We start from the raw sequence: 17,675 nt of genomic DNA on the forward strand, positions 1-17,675 counted from the left end.
CCCCCCCCCCCCCCCCCCCACACACACACACACAACACCAATATTGCTTCTCTTCTCATTTTTGTGCTAAGAAAATGTGAAAACTGAAAGCAACTTACATTTTGAAATCTATTTAATATGAAAGGGAGGTCTTCTAGCAAAAAGTAGGCACAAAACATGTTTCTGCCGTCCCAACAGGGGTAACGGGGATGGTTCGGGTCGGCTGTCCGGCAGCAGGCAGAGCAGCTTTGAGCTGGACTCTCATTGGAATGACCCTCGACCTTGGAGCAGCACAGATTCTGACAGCCCGACATGGACCTCTAAATCTGCACACACTCGTTCAGACAGCAACTCCAAACTCCGCAAACCAGGTGCAAAAATAACACCAGCCATCATGAAAAAAAGTTAAAAATGCCACAAAGACAATCTGTGTGTTAACCTGAGAGCTAGTTATTTAGAGCGGGGTTTAGAAGTCTAATGAAAAAGCTTTTAATTTATACTCCTCTCAAATTTAACACAAATCAAATTATATTTATTAGCATTAAATTAAAATGTTTTACAGAATGTAAAAAAAATACACCAAATGCTTTTTTGTTTTAATGACAGTGGCACTCGAGTTGCATGAAATCCAACCTGAGGCTGCTCTCCAGCATGATTTGAGTCTCATGATCAATGTCACAATTATCCTTATTTGATTAGTGACCTAGAAATAGTGCAGAATCCCTCATAATGTTTCTGACCTGCCATTGTTTCTGTCGGATCGATCTACCAGTGTCCGACTCAGCTCTATCATACGCTCCACCCAACAACAGCCCTGCTTACATTATCGTGCCTGCTGAGTCATCAATACCTCCTGGGAGCATCTTATTGAATCCACATACAGGTACACGCACATACACTCTCCCACACAACAGTACACACTCGCAATTCCCTGAGTAGAAGCTGACTCATTGGTTCAAAATGACTGTAAGGCTACACGCCACATAATCTTTCTCATCCAACTATGGATATGTCCTTTAGGGCAGCCATTTCTAAATCCTGATGGAACTCCAGCTGTTTACAACCCACCAGTAAGTCAGAAGCCGTGTAATCAGCTTAATCCAGTACAGTCACAAGCCCCGCCCCCTCCACCTCAGCAGCAGCCAGTAGCAAGCCATGGTGTCCCACAGGTAAATAAAACATATAATGGAGACTAGTGGTGCGTAATATATCAATACCATTTTGCTTATCTGATTTTTAAATGTAATCTTTAGCAAATATAATTTCTCATTCTGCACATTATAAAGAGTCCGTATTACAGAAACATACAGTTTCTATTCCTGTAGAACAGATGCTAAAATATTGATTTTAGCTAGGATTTTATTTTCCATCTTTATCAACAATATTCACAATCTGCCCTTTAATTTCTGGTTTAGGTTCAATACTCCTCTGTGACATACCTTCCACCTCAGCAGTTAAACCTCTCTACCTCCCAGCAACACCCAATAGAACAGACTGTGAGTGAGACTAAGTATTAATATTATTTATATTATGACTTGTATAAAATATCTAGTATATAGACCACCATTCAAAAGTTTCAAGGATGCATTAAACTGATCCAAAGTGACAGTGAAGGCATTTATAATGTTGTAAAAGATTTATGTTTTTAATAAACAATGTTATTTTAATCTTTCTATTCATTAAAGAATCCTGAAAATAATGATGCTGAAAATTTAGCTTTGCCATCACAGGAATAAATTACATTCTAAAATATATTAAAATATAAAAGTTATTTAAATTGTAATATTTCACAATATTACAGTTTTTACTGTATTTTTGATCAAATAAATGCAGCCCTAATGAGCATAAGAAACTTATTTTTAAAACATAAAAAAAAAAAAACTTGTACATGACAAGCCTTTTTTTTTATTCTTAGAGGGAAGACATTACTGCTAAGTTTGGTCACATGACCTTGAGTCGCCAGTCGTCATCAGGGGATCTTCCAGATATATCCTCTTTCTACATGCAAGGAGCTCCACCCACACACAGCTATGCTCCGCCCCACCACAGTTACGCTCCCTCTCACCATTCAGACAGTTACATAACCCCTGGAATGACACTGGCTCCTCCCACAGCCCCGCCCCCTCTGAGTCAGCAGAGCAGCCAGGTACTTCATCATTAATGAGTAATGAGATACGAGGTAATGTCATACTATGTGTCTAATTATGAGTCAACTCTGGTCTCCCCTCTTAGGTTTCAGTGTACAGTTACCCTGTTCAGTGCCCCAGTGCATCTCAACAATACACAGCAGCCAGTTACAACACACAAACAGGTACACGTGAAGCCCCTCTGGATCCCTTACGCCTGAGTCTCACAGTAGTAGGGGAGGGGGCCGTTACACTGTAAGAGATGGTGGCACTGGTCTCACAGTGAACCGGTCTCTTTTCCTGCTATTCACTTCAGCTCTCATATGATTGGTTCAAGTGTTGTTTGTTCATGCATAAAAATGCATGAATAAATAACCTTTAGCATATGTGGTATTACTTTTTCATTTCGAGTCCATTGTCACTATACAATTAATCAAATCTCACACATACTTGTCCATATTTTTTATAACAGTATACTCGCCTGTCATGTCAAACCAACAAGGCTGCCCTGGCATGATGGGAAGTCAGATTCTACCCCAAACACAGCAAGGCATTGTGGGACCTTACCCATCCGTATCCTCCTATCAGGTACTGATGCAAAAAAAATACAAATAACTACAGGAAATGTCGTTCTGAATTATAAAATGTATGTATATGTGCTTTTTCTCTTGTAACAAGATACCACAGCAGCAGCAACAACAACAGTCCTATCCTGCAATGCTGGTGTCAGGACAAGGGGGGCAGACACAGTGTTTGGTGCCCCCAGCTGGAGTTCAAGTATACTGCAGCTCTTTGGCCCCTTCTTCCCCTCCACCACTCAATATGATGGGGGTCTCCTTCCAAAGTAGCTGCAAAAATGGCTGTAGCGTTAATCAGAACCAGTGCTGGTACTAAAAGACACTGTGTTCACATATAGTGTTATTATGAATTCATCATATGCATTCAGTATTTGTAGCCACACAATTGTTCTCTACAGTCTGATGATAGAATCCTTCAGATTCAACCTTTTCTACTTTGTCAAAAACACGTTTGAATTTTACTTTACATGGACATCAATAGCATCATGTTTAAATTGCTATTAGAGCATAATTTATACTATTTATATTATTACTTGTTTTGCTTAATATGGATAAAATGTTATATTTGAATGGTATGTAATACTATATTTATCTTGTTTATAGAGGGCTATATTACATAAATTGGGAATGAAACTAGATTCAGTGTTTTCCGTTATCAAAACAGTGTCAACCGTTTTAAAAGAAATTTTGGTTTGTTTGTTTGTTTTACAGAATTTTATTAGGATGTAACATTTGACCAGACTGGACAATATCTAAGTGGCATTTCTTAAATATATGTACTTTTAAATGGTAATTTGTTTGATGTCTACTTGTATGTTTTACTCGCATTCATTATGGGGTCAGCTGATGTTCTCAGGCGTTTTATTGGGGTGTTGATTTTACATTGACGTTGGCCTTTTCAGACATTCAGGAAAATGTAACATTTTACGATTAAGATGTAGATTTGATAAGAACTCACTATAACGCCCTCTGTTGCTTATAAGAGAGCACTACAATAACAAAGCATTCATTTCAAATTAATCGTGAATCTTTCAGACAGAATAAATAGTTTTATTGAAAAGATCCGAATCAGAACGATTCATCCGCAAATCGGACATCGCTATTTATCAGGTGAATTAAGGATCAGGGGCGTAGATGACGCGGGGGACGTGTCCCCCCCACTTTTAATATCACGTAAATTCGTCCCCCGCAGTTTTTCTCGGGCAACTGTGTTCGCATAGAGGTTTTCAAGAGCTGATGTGAATAAATATAGATTAAAAAAAAATATATATATATATATATAACATTTCTGTCCCCCTCACTTCTGAAATGACGGCTACGCCCCTGTTAAGGATCGTAGAGAAGTCGCTAGCAGCAGCAGTGAAACTGATAAAACCTGGCCTGACAATGAAGGTACCTTCGATAATCATTATCCATATTTCGGCAGACATGTGTTTTCTATCAACTGTTCAAAACTGGACTAGAACTGAAATTGTTTGCGATTCAGTTTGATTCATTCGGACAGCCAAAATTACCCTATTGTGTCCCACAGATGAAAAAGTCAGGTGTGGAACAACACGAGGGTGAGTAAATGTGGACATAACTTTATTTTTGGGGGGTGAATTGTCCCTTAAAACAAAAAGCACGTGGTTTGTTACCCACATTACAATATATGTTGACCTATAGTAAATTACGGTTTTAAACATGCATTTATCAGAGTGTAAAATAAGTGTTTGTCAACAAGCAGTCAAGAAAGAATTTTTACAAGTTTACAAGAACAAGTTTAAATGAGCTTTAATAGAAAGGCACATATACAGCCAGAGTGAGAATTAAAAGCTTTTAAATGCAGAAACAGTTTAAAATAAACTCCTCCAATCAGAAGTGACAGTCTCTGCCAGATCAGCTAAACTGTTTGTTGTTCTGTCGTTCATGAATTCAAGTGTCAAAACTAAATCACAGCCGCTTTCATCCGAACTGAGATCCGATTACCCCATTGGCTCTTTTGTAGCCCCCAGCTTTGTGTGTGCGTGTGTGGATGAGGGTGGAAGAAGTCTGTAACAATGGCTCAAAATCAGATCTTTCCAGTCTCGCAGTGAGTGAGTGAGAAATGTCTGTTACCTCATTAATTAATCCAGGTTAAATAAAAGCAATAAATATAAATATCTATAACCCGATGACATCATGAAGTGAGAAATGTACCTGTGTTCACAAACCAGGGGGGTTAAACAGGACAAGATAATCAGGAAAACCATTCACTGAGGGGGAGGGGGGGAGGCAAGATTCACAGGTTCTTAAATAAATGTGTTAAGGTCAAACTTAAGTTAGATTACAAGGCTATGATGCTACGCAACTAAAACTGTGCGTTCCAGAGAGCACACTGAAAAACTAAAAACATGCAAATCGCATTTTTCGGGTTGTGGGTTCGGCAGCCATTTTGTTCAGCTTAACTGTACTGCAGCGCTTCAATGAAAATGGCCACCTTCACATACAAAAATACACTTAAAGCAGTTGCGGCCGCTGCGCCGCAGTGTCTGTGTGGGAAAGCCTTGAGAGGAAGGTCTGAAAACTGCGTGAAAACACACAAACGCAGAGTTGAACGCTGCCTGAATGATTGGTTGCACTACACCGGTCTCTATCTCTAGCACTCGCTCAGCCTTGTTCCTTATATCATTCATCTTATTGGTCTTTACTGACTAACATCCATACAAACAGGCCCAAAAAACACACAAATACAGTCCCAGACTCTTGGTGTTGTTCATTCAGGCTTGTCCCGCTCTGCCAATGAGACATCAGCAGGGTGTTGGGTGAGACTGTTGACTTTTTTTTGTCTGTAGAGGGTCCGAAAGCTAACCAGCAACAACACACACTCACACACAAACAAACGATCTACTGCAGTACTGATGGGTCGTATTCATCCTTATTTTGCTCCCGTAGAGGTATCTGTGGTTCAGGGGTGCTCGTCTCCCCTCTTTGCTGCTTCTTTGTTCACACCATCCCCTCTTCCTCCTACTGTCGTCTGATCCGTTTCTTCATCCCCATCATCTCGTGCCTCTATTTCTGGATCTGAAAGATGAAGAGGCGGAGGTTGATGTTTTTGGCAGCCAGCAGCTTGTTGCACTCCACGCTGTCGTTGATGGGAAGCAGGGCGTACTCGGTTTCGTTGGCGTCGTTGGAGAAGACGTGGTGCTGGATGACAGGTTTGATTTTCACATCATCGTATGGGCCCTTCAGGAGCAGGAAAGAGCACTCCAGTGCAGAGTTCACTTTGCTCTTCAGGATGAGCTGGAAGGAGAGCGTGCGTTTGCAGGACAGGTTGGGGTTGCGCTCTGAGTCGTTGATCCGTGCCTTCAGCACCCAGGTCTGGTTTAGCACTGTGAAGCGCGGCGTCTCATAGTACAGTCGCGTGATGAAGTCGTCCGTGCGGTACGGCCGGAACTGCACCTCTGGAGCAAAGACGAATACGTTTAGGTTATTAGCTTACTTCAGCCCAGATTTCTGTGCTTTAAATCAAGCAATTTTCCTGTAGCTGAATAATATTCAAGTTCTAGAAGCATGTTAAAGAACCCAAACAAGAATAGTTCACCCAAAAATTTAAATTTGCTGAAAATGTACTTCCCCCTCAGGCTATCCAAGATGTCGATGAGTTTCTTCATCAGAACAGATTTGGAGAAATTCAGCATTACACCATTACTTACCAATGGATCCTCTGCAGTGAATGGGTGCCGTCAGTTTGAGAGTCCAAACAGCTGATAAAAACATCACAATAATCCACAAGTAATCAATAAATGTATTGTGAAGTAAAAATCTGTGTGTTTGTAATACATCCATCAAGACATTGGCTTATAAATCGTGCTTGATCTATGCATATTTCTGAATCTCCTGGTTCAGCTGAGACAACCTTTTTAACTGGAGAAAGCAATATCATGGATTATGATGGAGTATTTTAGTTTTGAAATTAAAAACCATCTTAATGATGAATATATTACAAACACAGCTTTTCACTTCACAAGACATTGATTGATAGACTGGAGTCATGTTTTTATCAGCTGTTTGAACTCCCATTCTGACGGCACCCATTCACTACAGAGGATCCACTGGCAAACAAATAGTGTAATGCTGAATTTCTCCAAATCTGATGTAATGAAGAAATAAACTCATCTACACCTTGAATGGCCTGAGGGTGAGTGCATTTTCAGCAAATTTTAATTTTTGGGTGAACTATTTCCTTTAAGGTTTTTATGTACCTGTAAAACCGATCTTCTCAAAGCACAGCAGGCTGAAGATGCTGCTGTAGAGCTGTAGCTCTCTGCGATGGCTCTGGTCCATCTCGTCCAGGATGCCCATCAGCTCCATGCCGGTTTTAGATGGGTGGGAACACTCTGCCTCATGAGCGCTGAGCTCATGGAATGGGCCCTGCCACGGGCAGCCAATCCGCTTGTACTTGCACTGCGTCACTCTATTTCCAATAGAAATAAAGAAATTACCAACCATCATCTCTAAAGATAAAGTATAAAATGAATAAGCATTGAATCAAGTAAATCATTTGTGAAAACTATATTATCACTCATAAACTTATCCAACTACACACATCCATATAGTACACTCACATAAAGTGATATGTACTATATTATCATATCTCAAATGCTTGATTGTTTACATCATTGCAAAATGTAAAATATATTAACACCCAGCTCTAATCTGCTAAATGTGACTATAAAGGCCCATCCACACCAAGAACAATAACTATATCAGTATCCACACCAGCTCACATTAAAGTTCGGTTTATTATAAGTTCGCTACAGTTGTGTGAGTTAGCAGTTATTTGCCACTGCTTGAGCTTTTTAAAGCAGGATGGATTCTGATTGGCTTCCAACAATATTATCATTGCAGTTGTGGTGTGGACTTATTCTTTTACATTTAAAATGATTTTTAAAACTATATCTTTATCGTTATAGTTATTGTCCTTGGTGTAAATGAGCCCTAAGGCATGAAAATATTAAAATATTATAAACATAACATCACGATTTTCTGTAAATGTGTATTGTGAAAAGCACTATACAAATAAAATTGACTCGACTTAAATATTTGTATATTATATAATTATAAATGTTTTATAAATCAGGGCTCTGAACCGGTTCAAGGAACGAAAACAAACAAAATTTTGACAGGAACAGAAACAGAAACTAAATAAAATTTTATAGTTCCGAATAAAATCGAAAAATGGCCATTAACCTGTTAATAACGTTATTTTATCGTTCCATGTAATATTTGAAATTTGCTGTCAACCAATCAGGAATTCAAGTAGTAGGCTATGGCCTGCAAATGTGACACTGACGCATCCAGCGATTGATTGCCCGTGCTCAGCTGTGAACTCATCATAGGTAAGTCGCAATGGCAGAGCACCGGCGTAACGCCGGGACACACCACACGACTCTCGTCGGGCCGTCGGCGCGCGTCTGTCGTGCTAGTTTGTTTGGTGTGTTCCACACACGCATCCAGCGATTGATTGCCCGTGCTCAGCTGTGAACTCATCATAGGTAAGTCGCAATGGCAGAGCAATGGCAGAGCTGGTAACGCCGGGACACACCACACGACTCTCGTCGGGCCGTCGGCGCGCGTCTGTCGTGCTAGTTTGTTTGGTGTGTTCCACATGTCGGTGGGAGTTTGAATCAGCGTCGGGGAAAGTGAGAACTCTGATTGAATGCCTTGTTTCGCGAACGAGTCAGTGGCAGAGAATTAAAGCGAAAGTGATGAAAACGAGTAAGTAAATGAGGGCGGCAAAAACAGAAGACTGTTCTAATGTTACAAGTATTCCAATATGTTAATATTATCATAACAACATGAGCCGCTTAAAATGAATAAAGTTATCTACAACTGATATTCAAAATGGTAAGCAAGTGCTGCTTTGTTTACGTTTCATATATCTGCATTTATCTCGTATATCTTTGTTTCAGTTTCTCCTTTTGAATGACAAACATATAGTATTAAAAGCTGCTGATATGGACAGCTAATTCCTCTCACGCAGGCGCAGAAAGCACATGTTATGTCCAGTTCACACTACAGGATTTTAAGCCCGATTTGCACATTAACCAGCTTGCCGACAGGTCGGGCTGTGATCGGGGGAAATCAGGGGTGATCGGGCGCTCGGCAATCTTTATGTATGAATAACTCAACGACGCATCAAAGAGGCTCGCTGACGCGTCGCCAACGGCAAATAAATATCTAGCATGCTAAATATGGCTAAGTTCACACTACACAACTTTAAACGTCGGCAGATCGCTGTGCTGTTCAGACTACATGACTTGATTGTCTTTAAGTCGTTTGACCTTTTTTTTAAGAATCCGTCATTTATAACTGACTTTATCCTATTAGGGTAAATTATTTTTGGCAAATTGTCTGAAACTTCACACACAATAAAATGCTTTTTCACTATCTGAAAAGAAGTGAAAAGGTCTTGGTTTCAAAAAACATTAAAAATCTTTATGAACATTACATTTTTTTTCTTGTGCTGCTATATTTGATTTGGAACTCGCGCGTGAAGATGTCTAAAGCTTGACACAAATTCGGATGCGATTTCACTGCCAGTGAAAGTCAACAAGACTCTTCTTTTTCAGGGTACCCCACACAACCCACACATAAGTAGATGTTGACTTGTGCAGTCATCATTGAAGCATTGCTGCCTGTCAGTATAGTAATGCCAATAGACATTGGCATCTTTCCTGACCTCTGGTTGTTGTATGGATGGATCACATCTTTCAAACTGGCATACAATAATGTACCCAAATGCCTGACTTCCACAACAACCTATTCTTCATCACTGCCCTCACCCTCATTGCTTCTATCCTCCTTGGTCCTCAACAACTTGTTTTATTACTACAACATGATTTTCTGATGCACTCATATCACTATCATCAATACTTTCTGAAGTAAGTACAGATTTGTCGCTCCATCTTCCAAAAATTAACCTAAAACACATGCATAAAGGCTATTATACTGCCGCCAATGCTGGTCAATAGTGCCAGCTACACAAAATATGCATCACATAATAGGACTTTGTCAGTTATGCATGACGCTCAGATTTGTTGATCTCCGAGTTGTTGTTTTTATATAAGTGCATTAAAAATAACAAAAAACCTTAGAAAACACATTTGGATGTGCAATTATATTTTTTATAACTTGAATTTATATGTATTTTATAATCTAAAATGAGCTCACTATGGAGCCTTGAAAGCATGTGACCTAACATGTGCTAATGTCTCCTTTACTACTTATTTACCAAAAATGTGAAGCACATGGCTAATAAATTTAAATTTTACTGGTTGAAGGGGATGTTATTTGACATCACCAAAATAAAATTTTGTTGGTTGAACATTAATATTGTACTTTAAATGCAGTTTTCTTAGTGTCATTTATAAATGACGATATCCCATAGAGGGTTAAGCCATGTTGCTGCAGTTGTTTTTCTTCCAGTGACCTCAACCCATGCCTTGCTCTCTCATTGGCTGTAGCTCGTCACAACACCTGACACCACATGATGTCGAGTCGGCCGACCGGTCCAGATATTTAGCATGCTAGATATTTGTTTGCTGTCGGCGACGCATCAGCGCGCCTCTTTGATGCGTCATTGAGTAGTTCACACATAAAGATTGCCGAGCGCGATCACCCGCTGATTTTCCCCCGATCACAGCCCGACCTGTCAGTGAGCTCGTTAACTTGCAAATCGGGCTTAAAATCCTGTAGTGTGAACTTAACATAACTGGACCGGTCGGCCGACTCAACATCACGTGGTGTCAGGTGTCGTGACGAGCTACAGCCAATGAGAGTGCAAGGCATGAGTTAAGGTCAGTGGAAGAAAAACTGCAGCAGCAACACAGCTTTAAGAAAAGTTTGGACACAAGAAATGGAGCGATTTTTTTCATCACGCAAACAGCTTGCAGCACTAATTTCTTCCCGATGTTCGTTTTAAAATAAACAACTCCTGTTTCACTTGCTGTTTCGTGTCATTCCCGTTCAACTTCTCGTGTGTGTTTTCGTGATAAAACGTGGTTTGGGGACGAAATAGAGTCGTTGGGTGACAGAGTTGTTGTCAGCTTGTGTAGTGTGTGAACCCCTGTTGCGGATCATTTATGTAGTGTCGCGTAGTGTGAACACCACAACGACTATTTACCAAAAATGTGAAGCACATGGCTAATAAATTTAAATTTTACTGGTTGAAGGGGATGTTATTTGACATCACCAAAATAAAATTTTGTTGGTTGAACATTAATATTGTACTTTAAATGCAGTTTTCTTAGTGTCATTTATAAATGACGATATCCCATAGAGGGTTAAGCCATGTTGCTGCAGTTGTTTTTCTTCCAGTGACCTCAACCCATGCCTTGCTCTCTCATTGGCTGTAGCTCGTCACAACACCTGACACCACATGATGTCGAGTCGGCCGACCGGTCCAGATATTTAGCATGCTAGATATTTGTTTGCTGTCGGCGACGCATCAGCGCGCCTCTTTGATGCGTCATTGAGTAGTTCACACATAAAGATTGCCGAGCGCGATCACCCGCTGATTTTCCCCCGATCACAGCCCGACCTGTCAGTGAGCTCGTTAACTTGCAAATCGGGCTTAAAATCCTGTAGTGTGAACTTAACATAACTGGACCGGTCGGCCGACTCAACATCACGTGGTGTCAGGTGTCGTGACGAGCTACAGCCAATGAGAGTGCAAGGCATGAGTTAAGGTCAGTGGAAGAAAAACTGCAGCAGCAACACAGCTTTAAGAAAAGTTTGGACACAAGAAATGGAGCGATTTTTTTCATCACGCAAACAGCTTGCAGCACTAATTTCTTCCCGATGTTCATTTTAAAATAAACAACTCCTGTTTCACTTGCTGTTTCGTGTCATTCCCGTTCAACTTCTCGTGTGTGTTTTCGTGATAAAACGTGGTTTGGGGACGGGATAGAGTCGTTGGGTGACAGAGTTGTTGTCAGCTTGTGTAGTGTGTGAACCCCTGTTGCGGATCATTTATGTAGTGTCGCGTAGTGTGAACACCACAACGACTTCAAGACAGACAATCGAGTCATGTAGTCTGAACAGCACAGCGATCTGCCAGCGTTTAAAGTCGTGTAGTGTGAACTTGGCTTTAGTTTGCAGTCAGGTGTAGTCTGTGCGGTGTGTTCGAGCACAGCTTTTTGTCCAGACGCTGCCGACGCGAGGCGACAACACCGTCGGCTTTCGTCGCCGCTAGTTCTTTGAAGTTGGCTTGGTGTGCCCCGGCCTTTAGAGTTTATCCGAGGATAGTGTAACAGATCACACGCACCTGTAGCGCTTCTGTGAATGGAGAAAACAGAATAAAATGATAGGCTTACATAAAAAGGAACATATAGGCATATACATAAAATATTTTTCACTTAAATCATTGACAGATTAACAAAACGAAAGAAAAAAAATGTGCTAAATTTCGGTTCATTGTGGCGATCCAAAGTTCTCGGAAAGGAAAACTAGACGGCAGAAAGTAGTTTTCTTTATTTTACAAAAGCTTTACAGTTTTATTTATTTTACAGTTTATTTTGCAAAAGTTTTGAATGACGTCTTGCTTGTATGACCATATCACTCTGGCGCCTCACACACATGCAGACACAACATATTTTTGCGACATTGCAGCCTGTTCATTATCAAAATAAAATACAGAAATGTATAAAAAGTTGCACTGCTCCGTTGTACAATCTGTTGCGTTCAGCATGACCACCGCCTCACTGTGCTGATATAGCCGATGTGAAGGATGATGTTTTACGTTGCTGTTCAAAAAGTTCATTTTTTGGCCAATGAAGCTTTTAGCAATTATTTAAAATGCATCTGATCACTCTATACAATAATCTAGAAACAATGTGAATGAACACCACAACAGCTTAAGCAGCAAACTTTGCAAAACACAAAATTTATGTCACTGCCAAAACTTTTGGCCATGACTGTACAAAGCCGAGCCTATAATAAATAATATTTTAGCATCCAGATATGTCGCGAATATGTAAACATTTGGATTTGTGCCGAATGAGAGAGGTAGGCATCAGTTTCACCTTAAATTCATTTGTTTTTGGATTTAATTTTTTATAGCCTAAACGCATAGCCTTAACTTTAGAGAATGTGTTGTGGAGAGAAACTAATAACGGTGTTTATAATGTTTGTAAACATTTTGCTTTACCGGCATTTTAGCCTACATTATTTCTGAATTTAATAATAAAATGCGACGTGAGCCTAGCCTACGCGACTTCAGTGTTATTTTTTACTCTCAAAAAGCAATATTATAGACTACTAGTAGCGGGGTTTTTTGTTTTGAGAGGTAGGCATCAGTTTCACCTTAAATTCATTTGTTTTTGGATTTAATTTTTTATAGCCTAAACGCATAGCCTTAACTTTAGAGAATGTGTTGTGGAGAGAAACTAATAACGGTGTTTATAATGTTTGTAAACATTTTGCTTTACCGGCATTTTAGCCTACATTATTTCTGAATTTAATAATAAAATGCGACGTGAGCCTAGCCTACGCGACTTCAGTGTTATTTTTTACTCTCAAAAAGCAATATTATAGACTACTAGTAGCGGGGTTTTTTTTTTACATTTTTAATCTTAAAAAATACTTTAATGTCTTTAAATTGTTAATAGATTTTTTCTTTTGTTTAGTAGCCTACATTTGGCCAAAATCTAGAAAAGATGATGCTGTAGCCTATTGGCCATGACTAAGCACAGTGGGTTACGATACTAGATTTTTTTTTTTTGAGTAAAGAAAACGCTGTACTTCATTATTATTATTATTATTAGCCTATTATAGACAAAGAAAAATATTTTTTGATGCTGTAGCCTATTGGCCATGACTAAGCACAGTGGGTTACGATACTAGATTTTTTTTTTGAGTAAAGAAAACGCTGTACTTCATTATTATTATTATTATTAGCCTATTATAGACAAAGAAAAATATTTAAAAAAAATAATGTTATTAACCGGTATTTCTTCTTCTCGAACCAGTTTCAGTAAGGTAATAATACAGAGGAATGCAGGAACAGAAACTTAAAAAATATAGATTCTGCTCGGAGTGAACCGATCAAATTTTTTTTTTCAAGCCCTGTTTATAATTAATATTACAGTTATATCAAATTTTGAAGAGACTTTTATTTTCTGAGTGAGTGTATGAGACTTGTATAGTCCAAGCCAAATGAATATATTTACATGTCTTTATGACTAGATGAGGAATTTACTAAATTTAAACGAATTGTCACCACTGATTGCAATTACATATTTGCACCAAAATCTCAATGACTCCATGGCCATCTTAGTAATGTCAAATCACTCGAAAAATTCTAGCTTAAAAAGCATCTTCTAAAAAAAATATTTTTACAATGCTAAATGTGTGCTTGTAATCATGTCTGGACTTGTTCCCGGTTGCATCACTTATAAAGTTCAGTTGTAAATTTATTTTCATTACATTTCACTAAAACAGACACAAACTTCACTTTTAAACAAAATGTTGACTGCTTTTTGCAAGTTGTAATAGCACAACATTTTATCACCATGAAATCAAAATTGACAATTTTGTAGTATTTATAAAAGATTGAACATTTTTTTCTTTGAAAAGCCATGCATCTTCATAATCTTTAATCAAAAACATTAACATTCCCGTTGCCTTGCAAAGACATCTCCTCTCCCATGATGACAAACACCAGCACAAGGGCTGGACAAAAACGGTTGTCCACTGGCCAGATGAGTTTCAATCCTTCCACTCTAGCAACCAGTCACTCACAAGAAACGATCGCAAAAATGAGCAAACGGCAACGGTCTAATCAATTCCCGATGGACAAATTCAAGTCCCTATATTTGTTTCTCATTTGAGAAGCTGTGTCATTTGGATAAACGTCATAAAAGTTAAGAAAAATGGTTGCAATTTCCATTTTATGCAAACTTTATTTAGCACTGGCTTTTAGGTTAAAAAGTCTTTTGGAATATAGCACAATCCATAGCAATACGAATGTACACTTAAAGGTGGCGTGTTGTGCTGAAAATGAATGAATTACAAACAGAGTGGCACAGCTATTTAGTGAATTCACCCCTATGGCTTTACATATGTGTTGTACATAATCTGGCTGATTCGGGGGTCTGTTTTGTGAACTGGTGCAACAGTACCTGTCCTGGCACTCCTCTGTTTGATGGCGGTCCAGGCTGGAGCGAGGGAACTGTTTGAGGCAGTAGCTGCACTCAGAGGGCAGTTCACTCACGGCTTTCTCCACTGCCAGGTTCCTGCAACACAGACTCTTACTGATCTCACAGCGGCAGTTGGGACATGTGGCCTGCTCCTCTTTTAGACGCGCGTCAGCAAGCAGGTGGATGAAGCAGCCTGCGCACATCAGGTGCCCATTTGTACACTGTGAAATGAGAGCACATCTTCACAGAGCTGTAACATTTTCACAAAGCGTTTTTACACTAAACACAATGTATGTGTTCTTCTCAAGGAGCGTGTTTTTAATAAATGTACTGTTCTTGTTATGATGGAATTTCCTAATGTTCCCCAAAAAGACACAAAGTAGTAGTTTCCTGAATGATTTAAGGAGAAATAAGGAACCTCAATTTTGCTGCCTCTGTACAACTGCTTGAATGTAATGTGGCAATGACAGCATGTTCATCTTTAAAAAGATCATATCACAAGCAAAGACATTTTACTTAGAAGCATTACATACTATGAAAACTTTGTGACGTCACTAATGAAATGCATCAACACAGACGTCCACATTTACACATCAGTGAAGCCTACTGGGTGCCAAGTCACTGTGAGGTAATAAGGTAATTATTATTCCTGAACACAACGAAGTATAATCAAAATAAATTAAAACATAATGTAAAAAGTGCTTGTCAAACCTTGGGCTGTTCCCCCAGTGTGTGGTGCCTTCTGCTCTGAATACACTTCCATAAAGATCCCAAAGATGATCAAGATTTTTTTCTGTTGTTTTTTTTAATGAAATTAACAGTATGTGCAGAGCATTTCAGCACAGAGAAAATGCTTAGCACTTTTGCTTAAGTGGATCTTAATAGGAAAAAGAATAATAATTATGAATAATAAAAAAAAGACCTATTCATGGTAAGAGAGAGTTATTACGAAATCAGTTTCAAAACCTTTCATTCCTTGCATAAAAATGAACTCTTAACAGTCGTCAATTGCTTTTATCTCATTTGGGTCTAACATAGCAATTTCAGTTTATACTTTATTTTAAGGTGTCCTTGTTACAGTGTAATTACACTTTGAAGTACTGAGTAATATCAATTAACAGCTTGTACTTACCATAGGATTAGGCTTTGGTTTAGGGTTACTTGGATGTAATTATGCTTAATTTACTGTTATAGTAAGTACATGCAACATGTAACAAGGACAATGTAAAATACATATAACAAAAACATAATTTGTTAATTAATACAATACTTCCTCCATTTTATACCACAACTCAATTAAAAAACAGCTTTTATTTTAAATTAGCTTTTTTATACTTTGGGTTTTTATTTTACTTAAAGTTTTAGTCATTTTCATTAGTTTTTGTTTTAAAAAATATTTCTATTTAGATTTATTTTAATGTTAGTTTTAGTCATTTTAATACTTCAACTTATTTGATTTTAGTCACCAACACAAATATTCTAAATTTCATTTAATTTTTCATATTAAAAAATATATTTTAGCTTCAATTAACAGAAATTATTTTAATATATTTAGTTTTAGTTAACTACAATTACACTGACTATTCTAGTTTCATGATTAATTCAAAGTTTCCTTTGAATAACTGTTAGCAAGCTGTTACTAATTCACCAGCTGATCTATATCACAAGAGGTAAACTGCAATGTCAAGTCTGTGTTTGATTAATTCAGTGAGCAGCTGATTTGAGTTCTTCCTGGCTTGTTTGTTTTGCTTCAGGGTGTGCACATGTTCGCCTCATTTGATGGGATTCAAACCCTGATTCAGTAATAAACGGATTACATGGCATGAGCAGTGTGACACATCCTCCCTGAATCACATGCTACTTTTAGGGGTTAGTGTGAGAGGATGTCGGTGTATCTCATGCACTGTTTCATTTGTATGTCTAAAACTTCCTCTCTAGTTTCAATATAGGCCTGTCAGTGCCGCAATCATCACATTGACACATGCTCAAACAAAAAGACCACTGTATTGTGGATTTATTCAATTATCCAAACACATTAGATTAATAAATGGACACAAAATGTTAACAAGGGTATGCAAACACCACAACAAAGTGTGTGAAAGCATGAGAGGCCTGTGGCTTCAGAGGGATTATATGGGGGTGCATATTTGGGGGAGGGGTGATCAAGAGAGGCCAGCAGTGATTGGGTTAAACAGGTCATGTGACCACCCTAATTATTATGTTTGCCATTGAAGGCAAAAAAAACGCTGCTCAGGTCAGTATGAGTGTAACTCAAAATATAACTTCATACCAGCTCTTTAAAAAATAAAAAAACATGTACCTGAAATGGCAAATGTGTGAATAAGCATTTTATTCGACATTTAATCACACATTATGAGTCACAGACATTGTGTAATCACCTATATGGTTTAGAAATAGACAAACAATCACAATGGCAACAAGATTCACAATTATAACCCCCTTGGACAGTGGATAGAAATTCATCTGTGTTTTACTGCGGTTTTGCGTGCATGGATGCCTGTATTTTTTTTGGATAGATCTCAGGTAACGTTAAGCTTCAGCTCTCAGCTTGTGCAGAGGGAGAAAAAAACAGCTAAGACTGAACAAAACAACAGGCTGTTGTTTAGTGCCGTTATCCGCCGTGACAGCACGCGCACAGCGACTCTCCGCGACCCAGCCGGGCTCTTCCTCTCCGGTCCACCTTCCGATCACAACCGAACCTCTCCGACACGATCCGGGTTCGCCCGAAAGCCTAAAAGTTATGTTTACTGCAGAGTCTCTTCGATAGTCCTTCTCTTAATCTACACTGCCATCTTTGTTTTTTTCCTGTG

General features: G+C 38.8%; 2 protein-coding genes across 3 annotated transcripts in view; one reads left to right on the top strand and one right to left on the bottom strand.

Moving 5' to 3' along the window:
* arpp21 (cAMP-regulated phosphoprotein, 21) overlaps window positions 1–3,476 on the top strand; it is a 10,349-nt gene extending 6,873 nt beyond the window's left edge. For both annotated transcript variants that reach the window (XM_016283321.1, XM_016283322.1), the window contains 8 exons: window positions 178–350; window positions 752–862; window positions 1,000–1,148; window positions 1,395–1,475; window positions 1,895–2,125; window positions 2,212–2,290; window positions 2,578–2,693; window positions 2,784–3,476. In XM_016283321.1, the coding sequence (XP_016138807.1) occupies window positions 178–350; window positions 752–862; window positions 1,000–1,148; window positions 1,395–1,475; window positions 1,895–2,125; window positions 2,212–2,290; window positions 2,578–2,693; window positions 2,784–2,999 (1,156 nt within the window). In that variant the 3' untranslated portion in view covers window positions 3,000–3,476. The remainder of the gene's footprint in view (window positions 1–177; window positions 351–751; window positions 863–999; window positions 1,149–1,394; window positions 1,476–1,894; window positions 2,126–2,211; window positions 2,291–2,577; window positions 2,694–2,783) is intronic.
* A 973-nt stretch (window positions 3,477–4,449) lies between these two features.
* LOC107593558 (cysteine and histidine-rich protein 1-like) lies at window positions 4,450–15,236 on the bottom strand. Its single transcript, XM_016283323.1, has 3 exons — window positions 14,827–15,236; window positions 6,907–7,118; window positions 4,450–6,105 (listed from the first exon to the last, which is right to left on the bottom strand). The coding sequence occupies exons 1-3, from the start codon at window positions 15,045–15,047 to the stop codon at window positions 5,714–5,716; spliced, it is 825 nt and encodes a 274-aa protein (XP_016138809.1). The 5' UTR covers window positions 15,048–15,236; the 3' UTR covers window positions 4,450–5,713.
* Between the last annotated feature and the right edge of the window lie 2,439 nt (window positions 15,237–17,675).

This window comes from Sinocyclocheilus grahami, unplaced genomic scaffold (assembly GCF_001515645.1).
Source record: "Sinocyclocheilus grahami isolate Dianchi unplaced genomic scaffold, SAMN03320097.WGS_v1.1 scaffold173.1, whole genome shotgun sequence".
NCBI classification, from domain to species: domain Eukaryota; kingdom Metazoa; phylum Chordata; class Actinopteri; order Cypriniformes; family Cyprinidae; genus Sinocyclocheilus; species Sinocyclocheilus grahami.